This window comes from Nicotiana tabacum, chromosome 3 (genome assembly GCF_000715075.1).
Source record: "Nicotiana tabacum cultivar K326 chromosome 3, ASM71507v2, whole genome shotgun sequence".
In the NCBI taxonomy this organism is placed as follows: domain Eukaryota; kingdom Viridiplantae; phylum Streptophyta; class Magnoliopsida; order Solanales; family Solanaceae; genus Nicotiana; species Nicotiana tabacum.
In genome coordinates this window covers 184734840-184752339 of record NC_134082.1, presented here as the reverse complement: position 1 = coordinate 184752339, position 17500 = coordinate 184734840, and the positions used below count along the sequence as shown (strand labels likewise).

Below are 17500 nucleotides of genomic sequence, written 5' to 3'. Positions count from 1 at the left end.
CAACTTCTTGAATCATGGCTGCTTGCCAAGCAGGCCTGACAACAGCTTCCTCAAAAGAAGATGGCTCATTAACATTGCAAATACTGTTTACCAAAGCCTGACTATTAGGATTCATTGATTCATGGGCTATGTGGCAGCATTTAGAAAACAAAGTACTGAGAGAAAAAGAGTGTTTATCAGTGTTGCTGATTTTGTGGACATAATCTTTTAGATATACAAGAGTTTTGTGTTCCCACTGTGATCTTCTCAAGAGTGTGGGAGGATAATGTACTGGTGAAGAATCAATGAGTGGAGGTGAATGTGGTGGAGATAGTGCAAAGGTGCTAGGAAGAGAAGTTGGAACTGGAGAAGTAGAAGGTGAATGAGGTGAAAGAGGAGGAGTAGGTACTGGATCATCTGAACTAGGTGAATTCATGTAGGAGGATTCGATGGGGAATCATCAGTGAACATTTCTGTGATATTATTGTGACTAGCAAGTTCATTAGATGGGAAAAGATCAAAGTATGTAGGAAATGACTCAGATTTGGACTTGAAATGAATTTCAAAAGGAAAAATGAACTCATGAAAGATAACATCTCTGGTGATGTGTATTTTCTTGGTTGATAGGTCCAGGACTTTGTAGCCTTTGACACCAAAAGGATAGCCTATAAAGACATGTGGGACATATCTTAGTTCAAATTTGTTTAAGTGGACCTTGGGTATTGTAGGAAAGCACAGGCAACCAAAGCTTCTTAGTTGTGTGTAATCTGGCTTCTTGCCATATAAGACTTCAAAGGGAGATTTGTTTTGGAGATATGTAGTAGGTAGTCTATTTATAATGTGAGTTGCTATCGGGACACATTCCCCCAGTACTTCAAAGCAATTTGGATTGGAAAAGTAAGGCTCTAGCTGTCTCAAGAAGATATCTGTATTTTCTCTCTACCACTCCATTTTGTTGTGGTGTATAAGGACAAGTTCTTTGGTGTACAATTTCTTTTGACTGGAAGAAAGTATTGGTTTCTAGGTTGTTAAATTCCAATCCATTATCAAACCTAATGGACTGAATTTTGGTTTTGAACTGATTTTCAATTAGGAAAATGAATGCTTTGAGTGTTTGTAGAGCATTACTCTTGCAGGCTAGTAGTTGAGTCCAAGTAGTTCTACTGTGGTCATCCACTATAGTAATAAAGTACTTGTATTTGTCATGAGTATGTTCATGATAGGGTCCTCATAGATCCACATAAAGCAATTCAAAGATTTTGGAAGAAGTACTGACTTTCTGAGGAAAGGGAATCTTGTTTGTCTGGCCATGGGACAAATTGTGCATATGAATGGTTGCTTTTGAGAAAAATCAGCAAATATGGTGGAGATGTGTTTCATCTTTCCAAATGGTACATGCCCAAGTCTATTATGCTACAATATATTTACATTGTTGGAAAAGCATGAAACAGATTTAGACATACCATCATTCAAAGTAAAAGTACTAGCAGTTGAAGTAGGAATGTTCTGCATTTGATTCAGAGATGACTGACACAAATGAAGGTGGATAGCAGTACATATTATTCAAGGAAGAACTATTAACATCACATGAATGATTAAGGGTCACAGAAGAGTTATTGTCTCTCAAACACTTGGAACAAATCAGGTACAAGCCATTCCTCACTTTACCAATCTCCAGAGGCCTCTTCACTGAAGGGGCCTACAGAAGACAAGTATTGTCAGTGAATGATACCATCTCTTTGAGATGTTTGGTCAACCAATAGACAGACACCAGATTGAACTTAAAAGAGGGAACAAAAAGGACTTTCTGTAATACTATTTTGGATGTAAGAACAACATCACCAATTTTAGACACTTTAACTTTGTATCCATTGGGTAAGACTACTAGAAAGGGATAAGGTAGGAATTCGATATTAGACATTAGAGATTTGTTAAAGTTCATGTGATTGGAGGCCCCTGAATCTAGTATCCATGTGTCAGTTTTGGACTCAAAGCATTTGCATGAAAGTTTACCAAAATCAATGGAAGAGGTGCACACTATCATACCTGCAAAGTTGGCAGTATTGATACTAGATGAGTATGAGCTTCCTGATGATTTCCCAGCATCTCCATTCCTCCCATGAAATTGTTGAAGTAAGCTTACAAGTTGTCCATATTGTTTTTCAGTGAGATTCACATTTCTGCCATCATCTTGTGTCTTTCTTTCAATTTCCTTGCCAGCAGTATTTACATCGGTAACTCCTTTCCCACTTGCAACTACTATTTTCCCTCTATTGTTGTATCTAGGACCTTGACCTTGACCATAGTTATGGGTTTTGAGAATTGTCTAGGGGTAAAGTTCTGAGTAGAGTTTTGGTTGTTCTGTGGATAACCATGTAGCTTGTAACACCTATCTTTACTGTGTCCTGGTCTTTTGCAGTAATCACATACGAGTCTGCCTCTAGAAATTCCACGATAATTGTTATCCGTTGGGAAGTTTGTCTTAAAGGAACTCTGTCCTGATGTACTCACATTCAATGAAGTTGAATCAACAGTTAAATGGTTAGTTGGCCTAATCTCTCTTTGTTTTTCATCTTGAACTGGAAGTGAAAAGGCTTGCGCTAAATTTGGTAATGGATTCATCATAAGTATGCTTCCTCGAACTACTGTGTATATTTCATTCAGTCCCATAAGAAATTGTATTAGTCTCCTATCTTGTTCAGCCTTGTACATGCTCTTTTTTGCCCCACAATTACAGATACAATTGCATTGACTCCTCTTATTCAAAGTGGAAAGTTCTTCTCAGAGTTTCTTCAACTTAGTGTAATAGGTAGTAATGTCAAAAGTACCTTGAGAAAGGTCATTGATCTCTTTCTGAATTTGATACAGCCTAGCTCTATTAGTTTGTTCATAGCGATCCTCCAATTCCTTCCAAAGCTCAACATCATGATTTGCATATTCTACACTATCTGCGATTTCTTTAGAAAGAGAGTTTAGAATCCAGGATGTCACCATATTGTCACAACGTTCCCATTGTCGAAATTGTGGTGATGAAGGATCTGGTTGTCTCCACTCTCCACTTATGAAACCTAACTTGTTCTTCACAGACAAACCTCTCAACACACTCCTCCTCCAAGACCTGTACCTTATTCCGTCAAATATAGTTGAAACTAGCATAGCTCCTAGATTATCAAACGGGTGGAGGTACAGAGGATCACTAGGATAAAATCATGTGCCTGTCGGAGTGACGATGGCAGTAGTTTCCACTCTAGTTGAATCGTCTTGATCAGTGACAACCATAACAAAATATAATTGAGGGAGAGAACAGAAGAATTTTCAATTCTCAACTACTACATATTTCGACATCAAGTAAATGAGACGAAAAATCAAAATTAGGGCTAAACTCAAAATATTTGATGAAATCAAAAACAAAGGAAATGGAACAAGAAGACAGAAATGAAGATGATATATGAGAATAACCGCGCTCTGATACCATGTAAAGATCGTTGCTGAAAATAGAGCAATTGAGCTCAGCCATGTCTGCCATGGCAGGTGAAGAAGCTTCTAGAGCTGAACGAAGAAAATGGAGAAGAAGAAGAACAGGAAAATGATGAAAAGAAGCTCGAGGGATTTTTCTGATACCTCATAGAGTATATATATACATGTACTTGTACAGCTGGCAACAACTAATTCTAACAATGAATTAGCTAACTCTAACAGTGACATTAACTAACTCTAATTGATTACTTGAACAATACAATAAATATCTCAATAGTTCTGATAATCTCGTATAGCAGCATGATCGGTGCAAGGAGCAGCGTGGGAACGGGGAGTTGAAGGTCAAGATTGTGGTTTGGTGTTGATAGAATGTTACGAGCTCAGATGAGCAGGAGTGAATTTAGATGTTCAGGGTAAGCTGGCATTTTCTTCTCTCGTTCCTCTTATTTGTTCAATCACCCCCTATATGTTGAACGTTTTATTATTAAATTTGTTATTTCCAAATTCCTTATATAAGTGAATTCTTCTTCTTAAACATGCATGCAAATACTTCTTCTCGTGGTCTCATGGGCTTCACCTGTTATACATTCTCTAAAGCAACATTTTCTGCAATACTTTCAATTGCGTTGCATACGAGTATTTTTTTGTTTTTCTTTTTCTTTTTTTTACTTCTCATGCTGTCAAAAGCAGATGGCAGACATGAATTTTAAAAACAAACTACTGCAATTAACTCCATATATATCCAATTTCAGCTCAGTGTTTCTAGAACCATTTCTGCTAGTTGTTATCTTTATTTTGAAATGCATGTATTGAACAGACTATTATTTTTATATCCTAGCTACCAATTAATAGTTTAATATTGTAGTTTGATTAAGATAAAAAATAATCTTTTTAATTTTAATTCCGGTAGGTATAGCAATGATCAAGTTGACTTTTATAAAGCTAACCCCAAATGTTCTCTATGGAATGTAAACCTTGAAATTTGTTTAACTATGGAACGCCAGCAAGATAGCTTCTTTTCATCTCCTGGTATTCTGGAATGTTCATTTCTTTCAGAGTTTTGTGTAGTTTTTTTCTTTTCTTTTTTCTTTATTTTCATGTTTGATTGCTATTGTCTTGTTTAACTTTCCAGTTAACCAGAAGATTTAAGGATGGCCTACGCTGCTCTAAATTCTGTTAGGCTGACAATGGAGGAGCTACTAAATCAAGATTCATGTCTATTTCCTGGAAAGAGAGCAACATTTGAAGCTCTTCATAATGAGGTTAGTTCTTTGCAGGCTGTTATTCAACTAACTTCAGCAACAAAACCCGAGATGAGAATTTGGGAGGGGCTGATAAGAGATGTGGCTTATAAAGCCAAAGATGTTGTTGAGTTATATCTATGCACAAGGCAAATTAATAGAAATGGTGAGAATGAAGGAAATGCACACATGATATCACAAGATAGATTACAGTAATTACTTAGAGAAATTCCGTCTGTAAACAAGAAACTGAGGACCATTAATCCGTTTGATCATGGCAACAAAGATTTCCAAGCAGTGGAGTACTTACTGATAGGACCAAACCTATTGTTGTATGTGAACGTAGACAAAACAAAAGAAAGAAAAATCAAAAAGAGATGAAAATATGATGTAAGCGCTTACATCGACATTCTTGTGATGTAAGCGCTTACCTCGACATTCTTATGATGTAAGCTCTTACATCGGCATTCTTATGATGTAAGCGCTTACCTCGGCAGGGCATTCAAATGCCTATAAATAGGGGTCTACATTTTCATTTGTAGATCATCCCAAAACTTCTTCTTTCTCTCTTCAATTAATAAAGAGTTATTCTTTATATGGCCGTGGAGTAGGCAAAAATTGTCAAACCACGTAAATCTTGTCTTGTCTTGTCTTGTGCAATTTATTGATTTTCTCTCTTAAATATTCTTTTCCTTCTATTAGCTTGACACGCTTCCCAACAACTGGTATCAGAGCATAGACAGTGTAATTTTGGTAGAAAAGTACAGTACTGGTGCAGGTACTATTCACAAGAATAGTGCGATATTATTGATCATCGTATTGTTCATAGGCACTATTCACATAAATGTTTTGTGAAAAATGGCATCGGAAGAAGGAAGGTTAAGATTGACAAGTTCAATGGCAAAGATTTTGGATTCTGGAAAATGCAAATAGAGGATTATTTGTACTAGAAAAAATTATACTTACCTCTGACCGAGGTGAAACCGGAGACTATGTCCAAAGCAGATTGGGATCTATTAGATCGCCAAGCTCTTGGTGTGATTCGTTTGACGCTAACATGAAATGTGGCGTTTAACATCATTAACGAGAAGACCACTACATGCCTGATAAAGGTGTTATCAAATATGTACGAGAAGTCATCTGCTTCAAATAAAGTTTATTTGATGCGTCGATTGTTCAACTTAAAGATGACAGAAGGTGGATCAGTCACGGAGCATACAATGAGTTTAATATAATATTAACTCAGTTGAGTTCTGTTAATATAACAATTGATGACGAAATCAGGGCGTTGATTCTACTATTATCTCTACTGGAGAGTTGGTCTGCAACAGTAACTGCAGTTAGCAGTTGATCAGGAAGTACCAAACTCAAATTGAATGATATTAGAGACTTGGTTCTAAGCGAAGATATTCGCCGAAGAGAATCAAGTGATTCCCCAGGATTTGCTTTTAGTACCGAAAGCATGGGGAGAATCAACCAAAGAGGACAGAGTTATGGTCGTGGCAGATCAAAGTCAAGGAGAAGAGGACAGTCCAAAAATTGCAAGGACATTACTTGTTGGAATTGCGATAAAAAGGGTCACTACAGTAACCAGTGTAGAGAACTAAAGAAGAAGAAGGAAGAAAATTCAGCAAATGTAATTGTTGAACAAGTCGGTGATGCACTAATTCATTGTGTAGACAGTCCAGTCGAATCTTGGATTCTGGACTCAAGTGCATCCTTTCACTCTACATCATGCAAAGAATTATTGCATAATTATATTGCTGGAAAATTTGGGAAAGTTTATCTAGCAGACGGCGAACCTCTCGACATTGCCGGAAAAGGTGAAGTTCATATAAAGACTTCACAAGGCACGCTATGGAAATTACAAAATGTACGACATGTTCCTGGCCTCAAGAAAAATCTGATATCTATGGGTCAGATTGACGACGAAGGATATACAACAACATTCGGCAACAGATCGTGGAAGATAACCAAAGGGAATTTGGTTGCGGCACGAGGCTTAAAAAGGGGAACACCGTATGCAACTGCAATACAAAAAGATACTATAGCAACAATTGATCATGGTCGTGATACAACATTGTGGCACCGGAGGCTCGGGCATATAAGTGAGAAGGGAATGAAGCTTTTGGCATCCAAAGAAAATTTTCCAAACCTAAAACATGTTGAATTAGGTTTGTGCGAAGATTGCATTTACGGGAAACAAAAGAGAGTTAGTTTCTCAAAGATGGGAAGGACGCCAAAGAAAGAGAAGCTGGAACTAGTGCATACAGATGTGTGGGGACCAGCTCCTGTAACTTCTCTAGGAGGCCCGCGCTATTATTTCACCTTCATTGATGATTCCACAAGAAAGGTATGGGTTTATTTTCTGAAAAATAAATCTGATGTGTTTGTTACCTTTAAAAGATGGAAAGCTGAAGTTGAAAATCAGACAAGTTTAAAGTTAAAATGTCTAAAGTTTGACAATGGAGGAGAGTATGATAGGCAAGAGTTCCAAGCATTTTGCTCGGAGAATGGGAATAGAATGATCAAGACAGTTCCTGGAACACCGGAACAAAATGGTGTTGCTGAGAGGATGAACAGAACCCTGAATGAACGAGCCAGAAGTATGAGAATACATTTTGGATTGCCGAAGTATTTTTGGGCTGAGGTTGTTAACACGACAGCTTACCTCATAATAGAGGACCCTCTGTACCGCTGAATTTTGAAATTCCAGAGGAGGTATGGACGGGAAAGGAGGTAACTCTCTCACATCTGAAAATTTTTGGTTGTGTTGCTTATGTGCATGTAAACTCTAATGATAGAGATAAGCTTGATCCTAAAGCAAAGAATTGTTTCTTTATTGGCTATGGTGATAATAATTTTGGTTATCGATTTTGGGATGATCAGAATAGAAATATCCTAAGACACAGGAATGTCACATTTAATGAAAATGTGATGTACAAGGACAAGCTTGAAGTAGAGCCAACCAACACCAGCAAACAGACAATGTCTGAAACAGTTGAGTTAGAAGAAGAACTAGAAGCCAAACCTGGATCAGAACCAGAACTGGAACCAGAGATAGAATCAAATGCAGAACCAAATCTGGAATCAGGACCTGAATCAAATTCGGATTCTGTTACTTATGAACCTACATTGAGGAGATCTAAAAGAGTCACGAATGCTCCAGATAGGTTAAATCTCTTTCTTAACTATTTACTTCTAACTTATGCTGGAGAACCAGAGCATTTTGTTGAAGCAATGCAGATGATAGACTCTGATAAGTGGAAGCTAGCTATGAAAGAAGAGATGAATTCTCTTCAAAAGAATAAAACATGGATACTTACGGAGTTACCAAAAGGAAAGAAGGAATTGTAGAACAAGTGGGTGTACAAAGTCAAGGAAGAGCATAATGGTAAGAAGAGATGCAAAGCACGATTAGTAGTAAAAGACTTTCAGCAGAAGGAGGGAATTGACTACACCGAGATCTTCTCTCCTGTAGTCAAATTAACTACTATCAGGTTGGTGCTAAGTATCATAGCTGCAGAAAATTTGCATTTGGAGCAGCTAAATGTTAAAACTGTTTCTTGCATGGTGACCTTGAAGAATGCATCTACATGAAGCAACCTGAAGGTTTTCAAGTTTTTGGTAAAGAAAACCTTGTGTGTAAGTTGAAGAAGAGTTTGTATGGTTTGAAACAAGCTCCCCGACAATGGTACAAGAAATTTGATGGATTCATGCATAAAAATGGTTTTACACGATGTGAGATGGACCATTGCTGTTATATCAAAAATCTTGCTGAATACTATATCATTTTACTATTGTACGTTGATGATATGCTAATTGCAGGATCTAGCATAAATGAGATCAATTTGGTCAAGCAACAACTGGCGGAGGAGTTTGAAATGAAAGACTTAGGACCAGCTAAGCAAATGCTTGGGATGAGGATTAGCAGAAACAGGTCGGAAGGAACCTTAAAGTTGTCTCAAGAAAAGTACATACAAAAGGTACTAAGCAGGTTCAATCTTCATGATGCAAAGACCAGAAGCACTCCACTCGGAAGCCATCTAAATCTGTCAAAAGACCAATCAGCTAAGACAGATGAAGAAAGGAAGTACATGTCCAAAGTTCCGTATGCTTCAGCAGTAGGAAGTTTGATGTATGCTATGGTTTGCACTGGACCTGACATAGCCCATGCAGTTGGAGTTGTTAGTAGATACATGTCAGATCCAGGAAAGGAGCATTGGGAAGGTGTAAAATGGATATTGCGATATCTCAAAGGCACCTCAAGTATGACACTTTGTTTTAAAAAGAGCAATATTATCTTACAAGATTTTGCTGATGCAAATTTAGGCGGCGATCTGGATAGTCGAAAAAGTACCACGGGCTACGTGTTCATCTTGGGTGGTACTGCTGTTAGTTGGATGTCCAGACTTCAGAAAAGTGTTGCTTTATCTACCACTGAAGCAGAGTACATGGCAATCTCAGAAGCTGGAAAAGAGATAATTTGGCTCAAGAATTTTCGTAAAGAGTAGGACAATTGTGAGCTTTTCAGCGATAGCTAGAGTGCAATTCATCTTGCCAAGAATCCAGTGTTTCATGCAAGATCGAAGCATATCCAGTTGAGGTATCATCATATCCTAGAGTTGATAAATGAAGGAACTCTTTCTCTGCAGAAGATATCAGGATCAAAGAACCCGTCAGACATGTTGACCGAAATTGTCGGTGTTGACAAACTGAGGCTGTGCACTGCCTCAGTTAGCCTTCAAGACTGATAGCGTGAAGGCGCCACTAGAGAATAGCAAATCTTTTTTTTTTTTAATTTCTTGCTTGATGTAACATAGGTTTGAGGGGGAGATTGATAGTAGCAAACCTATTGTTGTATGTGAAAGTAGACAAAACAAAAGAAAGAAAAATCAAAAAGAGATGAAAATATGATGTAAGCGCTTACATCGACATTCTTGTGATGTAAGCGCTTACCTCGACATTCTTATGATGTAAGCTCTTACATCGGCATTCTTATGATGTAAGCGCTTACCTCGGCAGGGCATTCAAATGCCTATAAATAGGGGTCTACATTTTCATTTGTAGATCATCCCAAAACTTCTTCTTTCTCTCTTCAATTAATAAAGAGCTATTCTTTGTGTGGTCGTGGAGTAGGCAAAAATTGCCGAACCACGTAAATCTTGTCTTGTCTTGTTTGTGCAATTTATTGCTTTTCTCTCTTAAATATTCTTTTCCTTCTATTAGCTTGACACGCTTCCCAACACTTACTGTTAGGATTTGTCGTGAATTTCTAATCTATTAGGACTCTCTTTCTTGAAGGAATGAAAAAAGACTCCTAAAAGGATTAAATCTCCTTAATATGTCTTATCCTTTGCTTGGAAGACAAGTTTTGCACATCTATAAATTAAAGATTTCTGCTTCTCACAAGACAACCAAAAAAAATATCCACAATGTAGTCATTAAAGAGTTTTGTTTAGGGGGAGATTTTTCTCTCTATAATTTTTTTTCTTTTATATTAGTTTTATCATATGTGGATCAATTGATCAAACCATTATAAACTATTATGCTTAGTTTAGTATGTTTTTCTTTTATCGTGTGATTTATCGTTCACCAAGCTTTGTATTGTTAGCTTCCGTATGCACCATGTTATTTCGATCCCAACACTTGCTTGGTAATTCATCAGAACAAGTTTCACATCAAGAAAACAGATTTTGGGACTTCAATGATCACTTGGGAAGAATCAGGTGTCGACTCATTAGATTGTCATCTGAACTCAATATTGTCCCAATAGTAGGTATGGGTGGAATAGGCAAAACTGCTCTTGCCAGAGCCTCTTATAATGATCCTTGCTTGGTGAATCCTTTTGACATCCGCGCTTGGATTACTGTCTCCCAAGAGTATCAGGTTAGGAAAATGCTATTGGGCATTTTGCGCTGTGTCACTGATCTGTCTGATGCCAATGCAAAAACCAATGATGAATTAGCTGAACAGTTATACAAAAGCCTGAAATTTAAGCGTTTTCTTATTGTCTTGGATGATGTTTGGTGTATTGAGGTTTGGGATGATGTGAAAAGATCTTTCCCAGACGACAAAAATGGAAGTGGAATTGTTTTAACCTGTAGACTTGATCTTTTTGCTAGCTCTAAAAGCTCTCCTCATTTGATGAGTTTACTTAGCATGGATCAAGCTTTGAAGCTACTCAACCTAAAGGTGTTTGGCAAAGAGTCTAGCCCTCGTGAACTCGAGAAAGTTGGAATGGAGATTGTCTCAAGATGTCAATGACTTCCATTAGGGATTGTTGTGGTAGCTGGTCTTCTCTCTAAGACCAACAAGACATTACACAACTGGAAGAATGTCTCAAATGATGCTCATTCAGTTATATCTGGAGAATCAGATCAATTCCTAAGCTTATTTGCTTTGAGTTATAACTACTTGCCTCATCCCTTGAAGACTTGCTTTCTTTATATGTGCGCGTTTCCTAAAGCAGTATGATTGTTGTATCGAAGTTGATTAACTTATGGGTTGCAGAAGGATTCATAGAAGGGACAAAGTCAAAGAACTTAGAAGAGATTGCTGAGGAGTATTTAAGAGATCTAGTGAGTCGAAATTTAGCAATGGTGATTAAGAGGAGGTTCAATGGCAGAGTAAAAACATGTTGTATCCATGATCTCTTGAGGGATTCAGTACGAAGAGAAGCTGAAAAAGAGAACTTCTTGTACGTTGTGAGCGATCATGTTGATGTCTTGCCAGGGGAAGCATATTCCAACAGACGCCTCATTTTGCATTCTGAGATGGTGGCCATTGCCGAGCAAAGGCCTTCTGTTCCTTTTACTTATTCCTTTCTCTGTTGTATTGGAGCTGGACTTCCTCCATTTACTTCTCAGTTAAGGTCTATCATTGGTTATCTGGGCTTCAAACTACTGAGAGTTCTGGACCTAGGTTCGAGTATGTTCTTCACGTTTCCTCTGGAAATAGCACAATTGGTTAATCTGAGGTATCTCACGCTCAACTGTTATGATGAGCTGCCTTCATGTATTTCTGAACTCTGTCATTTGAAGATACTGATTATCTCTTCTCACCTAGAAGGTCTAGCTCTACCAGCAGATTCATGGAATATGGCACAATTAAGGCATGTCCGTTTGACCAGGGGCTGCACAATGCCTGATCCCATGGTTGCATCAGCACTAGTTGATGGAAAAAGCTCCAAAGTCCTATTAGACCTACAGACTCTTTCCTATATAAGCTTTGGTAGTTGTTCTACGGAAGTATTTGCTTGCATTTCCCAAGTTAAAAAAAACTCGGAATTCATGAAACTGAAAAGGAGTCTATGACTGACGAGCAGATGTCATATTATCTTAACAATCTCAACTGTATAGAGGGGTTGGAGACACTCAAGTGCAGATTTGTCAACCCAATGTGAATTCCGCTTCAAAACTTTTTCCCATCAACCCTCAAGAAATTAACTTTGAGTGGGAGCCATCGTCCCTGGGAAGAAATATTAGTTCTTAGTTCATTACCAGAACTTCAAGTGCTCAAACTGAAGAAATTTGTTTTCCAAGGAGCAAAATGGGAAACAAATGAAATGGTTTTTCCTAAGCTGAAATTTTTGCTTCTTGGTAAAACAGATCTAATGTATTGGGAAGCCAGTGACATAAATTTCCCAAATCTTGAGTGCCTCCTGCTGTATAATTGCAAGAATCTAATCGAGATTCCTGTTGGTATAGGTGATATACCAACTTTGGAACTGATTGAGTTGTATGGATGTGGATCATCAGCTAATGATTCTGCCAAAAGAATTCAGCGAGAACAACAGCAGTATATGGAAAATGATGGACTCAATATGAAGATTCACAACTCTCACATCATAAATGGTAAGTTAGCAATAATATCTAGGAACAATTCACCACATGTATATTACCTACATATTCTTTTTTTCCCCTTCAATTTAGTGTAGCTTGGATGTTCCAGCATCTTTTCTCAATGAATTGAAATAGATACCTGTTCTCTTGCAGAGGCTATTGAAACACGCGATTGGCTTGAAGGTTGCAATATCATGTAGTTCACTGCGGTGACTTGGATGGTTCAATTTTCTTATTCTTCGTTTCTTCATGTACTCCTTGTTTGTGTGATTATCAAAGGATAAGCAAAGGAAAGTCTTAATGAAGATGAAGCAGCAGCAAAGAAGGATATAACAATAGGAATGAGGATTAGTAAGAGGTTGCCTTAAATGCCTCTATGCATAGTTATAAGGCAAATAAGGTTAAAAGGGAAAGTCAGTCTGGAGAAACAAAAATAATCTCTTTAGTTTGAAATTGCTGAAGAAATGCAAAAATTCTGTTGCAGATTCTCTCTTGTGGTGAAATTAGCTTACTAAACTCCTGCGAATGGCCATAAGCCTATATTTATCAACGGAAGGTAATCTATTAAGTACTTGGGACGTAAAAGCGGTTTTGTTGTCACAGAGCTATTATCTCTGAGCCGAGGGTCTCCCGGAAACAGCCTCTCTACCTCCTCTGGGGTAGGGGTAAGGTCTGCGTACACTCTACCTTCCCCAGACCCCACTGGTGGAATTTTACTGGGTTGTTGTTGTTGTTGGGTTTTAAGCATTAATATGGCTTAAAAGACGGTGAATGGAAAATGGAGGGAAATGAAATTTTTAAGTGAAATTTTAAGTTCATATATTGGAAGAGGAAGAGTTTTTTAATGGGCATGTAAGCAATTGTTTTTCTTCTAGCTCTTAAAAAGTTGAGAAGAAGGCAAGCCTCGCGCCGCCGTCGTCGTTGCTCGACTTCGGCTTCGGATTTGGTCAAATGATTGATTGATTAATTTTTTGGACCAAATTTGTTTGTTAATAGTAAATGTTAACAGAAATGTTATTAAATATCCGTTTTAATAACAAAATATTAATATTAAAATCCAACCGTTTCCATTTTTCCATTTTCTGTTTTGGTAACAGAAAATTAACTACCCTCTTCAATTTTCCCTCTTTATTTTACCTCTTTATTGTTGAGTAAATAGCCATTTATGTCATGGCATTTATGTTGTGACCGTTTTGCATAAACAACCATTCTGAAGAGTTGCACCTCTTCAGATTTTAGCCCAACATTGGCTATAAATACAAGTCCATTCTCTCAGATTTTCCATACGATTTTCTGAGTTTCTTCTCCTTCTTCTGCATTGTTTTAACTTCAAAGAAAGCAACAGTAAGTGTGATTTGCTACCGAACTTTGTATTCGCCGAAACACTGGGGTTTGAAGTACCATTACACCAGTGTGTAATTCGTTCTATCCTGGGAGGAAATAATCCATAATCTTGAGTACTAGGAGGGGATTAAATTCCTTAAGGAAACACTGTGAATTCAGTGGGCTCGGATTAATTTTTGTTTCGTTTATACTTCTGTTTATGTTGTTTTATCTTTTCCAGAATTAGTTTACAAATACAGTTTACTAACAGTTGTGACGTAAAGGTACTTTCTCTACGCAACTGCAATACATATATGAAGTGTTTCTTTGTATTTTTACCTTGGAAGGTCATGCCTAAGACTGCCAAGGAGCTATTACTGAACGGGGTAGCAGAGGACTTGGTAACAGTTCAGGTATTGGAATTGAAGACTTCTTGGTGGGGAGCCTTTTACTCCCTTAGTAGGCCTACCAGCACGAGTCCGGATTAATCAGGTTAGTGGGTTTTGAATACCGAATGCTTAAAGCGAACAAGGTAACAGTTCAAAGGTGATCTAGACACTATCACGGCCTGTGTCTGGTGGATGATTTGGAATGAGAGAAACCAAAGATGTTTTGAAAGCAAACTGCAGTCTAGCTCAAGCTTTCAGAGCTTTTTCTTTGTTAGCTTTTTGGTGTAAAAAAGAAGGGGAGCCTTGACGTAACTGGTAAAGTTGTTGTCATGTGACCAGGAGATCACACGTTCGAACCGTGGAAACAGCTCTTGCAGAAATGTAGGGTAAGGCTGCGTACGATAAATCCTTGTGGTCCGGCCCTTCTCCAGCTTTTTAGTGTAAAAAGGAAATGTTTTATGATTAGATTTCAAGTCCTAGCAAGAGTAGTTAAGGAGTATGAGTTTCTTGAAATGCTATATTGTACATATCAGCACTATCTTAGTGCTGTTTCTAAATAGAATTTTATTTACTGATAAAAAAAATGAATTTTTCTAATATGCCCCAAAAAAATGAAAAGAAGAGAAAAATCTCAGATGTAGCCAAGCAGATGAAGGAATACTGCTAAAATGGGCAAAAAGATTGCCAAACTCATGCCAGGATTTTCCATGACAAAATCTTTGGTAATCTTGAGAACTTGTATCGCTGTTTGAATCCTTGCTGCCCATCTCACCATTCTTTCCAACTCATCTGGTGACATAGATGAGATGACCTGTTCTGCTCTCTGTGCATCCTCCCTTGTAAGCTTCAAATTCAAATTGTTCACTCATGTTAGTGACTAGTCATCTATCTATCTCTTGATAGTTTATAGGTGTCTGAAATGGTTTGAGGGTGGGGCTAATATACACAGAAACTAAAACAGGTTTAGCACAAATATGGTGAAGGAAATAACTACATGGTCATTGCATCTTGATTGTCATTACAAACAACATAAAAGATGTGCTAATTGCTCATTACTTTTTGAACACTTAAAACTGAACAAACAAACAGAAAGGGAAACTCAACAATCTTCTCATGTTGGAACCTCAAGTGAAATTTACAAAGCTGAGGCCCTTATGGAAGATGCAGGAAGCTTATTGAAAAATACAATAGGAAATCAGAAAATAACAACAGGAATGAAGACAAAGATAAAGTACTTCTCTTCTTTCTTCTTTATATAGTAGTTAGTTAAGAATGAGATTATCTAAGCCTGCTGGCCCCAAGTAGCCCAGTTGGCAGAACTTCCAACTCTTGGCATGCTATTCACCTTTGAGTAGACATCAACTTTGAAATAAGCTCCACACATTGCTCCTTCACTATCCACTCTTGGCATTGGTTTCATCTTGTAACTTGGATGCTCAAAGCTCTTTAATCCACTTTCACTGTGGTACATGCACCCTGCCAAAAAAGTCCATCCCATCAAAAATCAAATTTTGTTTGGACAACTCATGTGCTTTCTCATTTAAAAAGAGAAATTTTCAGTCTTGTGGGAGAGGCGGAGTCAGGATTTCAACTTTGTGGGTTATGGATTTTCGAACGATGAATTCAAATGCTAATAACTGGGTTCTGAATTTAATATTTGTAGATATTTAATAAATTTCTTAACACAAATACACTGTTTGAGCAAAAGCTACTCGGCCGAACCCGTAGTCGAGCTTATAGCTCTGCACCTGCTAGTGGCAAGCGCAACACTTGTAAAAGAATAAAGCCATTGTCTTTAAATATGTTCTAAATATGAACTACATACCAGTTGGGAAGGGAGCAAATGATTTGAGACAGCTTGCTTTGATATGATCCACATTATCAGAGATCATGACAGATCCATCAGATGCTATTCCCCAGAACAGCTTCATTGTTTCATCAGCACCCTATACATAGACACCATTCATGATATTGAGTTAAATGAAAAAAAAAATACATTATGTCTAAATAGAATAGAATAAATGATCTATTGTATTTGCTTCCTTTCCAAGATTGATATCACCACCGTCATCCCATCTCCAATCACTTAAGAAGCTAGTTTTTACATGCATTTATAGAAAATATATACACTTTCTTTAGATGCATAATGTATGTTTATGGGGATTGTGTGGCCTAACAATCAATGAAGCTGGATGAAAATCATGGGAGACCAGGGTCCGAGGAAAAACAAAAAATGCTTGGTAATTTATTACTATCTACCTAAGCCTTGGGGGACTAATCTGTCAGATACTCCACGAAATAACCGAGGTATGCGCAAACGGACCCATATACATAAAATTTAGAATTAGAGAAGAACTTACAAGGGCAACAAAGACATTACCCGCCTTGTGATCATAGATCACAAAGCCAAAGCTTCCCTCAAGACCCTTGAGGACCTCATGAGCTGGGAATGGACCTCTGTCCCGAAGTGTTCGATATGCTTCACTCACAAGCATTGCCTCATTGGCTCCCTTTGATAGCCCATACTGCTTGTTTAGTGCCCATAAATTGTTCAAACTTCCCAAGAATATGCAGTATATGTCATTCAACCCACAGAACAACCTGGAAAAACAAAAAAGTTCACACCTTTGTCACATTATTAACAATAAGAAGCTGCAAAATGACAAATTTTGGAAAATTCAACAACAAAACGCCATTGTTGTAACACCCCACTTTACGTTTTTCTAATGACTAGTGAATAATTTAATCTTTATGATATAGCCCTCTAAAAATAATAGCCAAAAAGATATATATTTCTTGTATATATATACATTCTGTATGTTACATACAAAAATTATACAAATTTTATAAAGTGAAAAAAGCCCTTCATTGTCACATCTCAAGAAGGAATGTAATACCTTTGTTGAGGATTTGATGAAGGTGGAGGTTTGGAATAGGCCAAGAATGCCTTATCCATGAATCCAATGGAAAACCCATCGTTGGAATTTGAAGCTAAGAAATTCTTCATTGTCTCTTGAGGTGATGCAGCCTTGTTTGATATTTGCAAAGAGGCTGGACTCTGCAGTTCCTTTGGTGGATCAACCACACTTTTCTTGAAAATTGCCAACATTTTTTGTTTTCTTTCTGCTCAAACAAAATCAAGAATAAAAGCAAATGGTGTTGAGAAAGCACACAAAGATGATATAGTTTGGGAGAAAAGATGATATATTTTGTTAGAGATTTGATGAGTATTTATAGGTAAGGGGGT

General features: G+C 37.5%; 3 protein-coding genes and 1 pseudogene across 3 annotated transcripts; 2 read left to right on the top strand and 2 right to left on the bottom strand.

The window, feature by feature from the left end:
- Nucleotides 1-2760: 2760 nt before the first annotated feature.
- LOC142178425 (uncharacterized) lies at nt 2761-3135 on the bottom strand. The gene has a single exon (XM_075247821.1). It carries the CDS (start codon nt 3133-3135, stop codon nt 2761-2763), a length of 375 nt encoding a protein of 124 aa, XP_075103922.1.
- A 6994-nt stretch (nt 3136-10129) lies between these two features.
- On the top strand, nt 10130-11174 carry LOC142161774 (putative late blight resistance protein homolog R1A-10; annotated as a pseudogene).
- LOC107809031 (putative late blight resistance protein homolog R1B-11) lies at nt 11171-15432 on the top strand. Its single transcript, XM_075247814.1, has 6 exons — nt 11171-11930; nt 12308-12553; nt 12695-12737; nt 14106-14148; nt 14212-14277; nt 15343-15432. Exons 1-6 carry the CDS (start codon nt 11171-11173, stop codon nt 15430-15432), a joined length of 1248 nt encoding a protein of 415 aa, XP_075103915.1.
- On the bottom strand, nt 15229-17461 carry LOC107809032 (stem-specific protein TSJT1-like). Its single transcript, XM_016633621.2, has 4 exons — nt 17151-17461; nt 16614-16854; nt 16079-16199; nt 15229-15729 (listed from the first exon to the last, which is right to left on the bottom strand). Exons 1-4 carry the CDS (start codon nt 17360-17362, stop codon nt 15536-15538), a joined length of 768 nt encoding a protein of 255 aa, XP_016489107.2. The 5' UTR covers nt 17363-17461; the 3' UTR covers nt 15229-15535.
- Nucleotides 17462-17500: the final 39 nt, after the last annotated feature.

Excerpts from the sequence above, each read along its gene's own strand:
- LOC142178425 (XM_075247821.1), bottom strand. The coding sequence starts at position 3,135 with ATGCTAGTTTCAACTATATTTGACGGAATAAGGTACAGGTCTTGGAGG.
- LOC107809031 (XM_075247814.1), top strand. The coding sequence starts at position 11,171 with ATGATTGTTGTATCGAAGTTGATTAACTTATGGGTTGCAGAAGGATTC. Across the intron at positions 11,931-12,307 it reads TCTTTCCTATATAAGCTTTG|ATCTAATGTATTGGGAAGCC; the intron begins GTAGTTGTTCTA and ends TTGGTAAAACAG. Across the intron at positions 14,149-14,211 it reads CTAACAGTTGTGACGTAAAG|GTCATGCCTAAGACTGCCAA; the intron begins GTACTTTCTCTA and ends TTACCTTGGAAG.
- LOC107809032 (XM_016633621.2), bottom strand. The coding sequence starts at position 17,362 with ATGTTGGCAATTTTCAAGAAAAGTGTGGTTGATCCACCAAAGGAACTG. Across the intron at positions 16,855-17,150 it reads TCATCAAATCCTCAACAAAG|GTTGTTCTGTGGGTTGAATG; the intron begins GTATTACATTCC and ends TTGTTTTTCCAG. Across the intron at positions 16,200-16,613 it reads GTAATGTCTTTGTTGCCCTT|GGTGCTGATGAAACAATGAA; the intron begins GTAAGTTCTTCT and ends GTCTATGTATAG.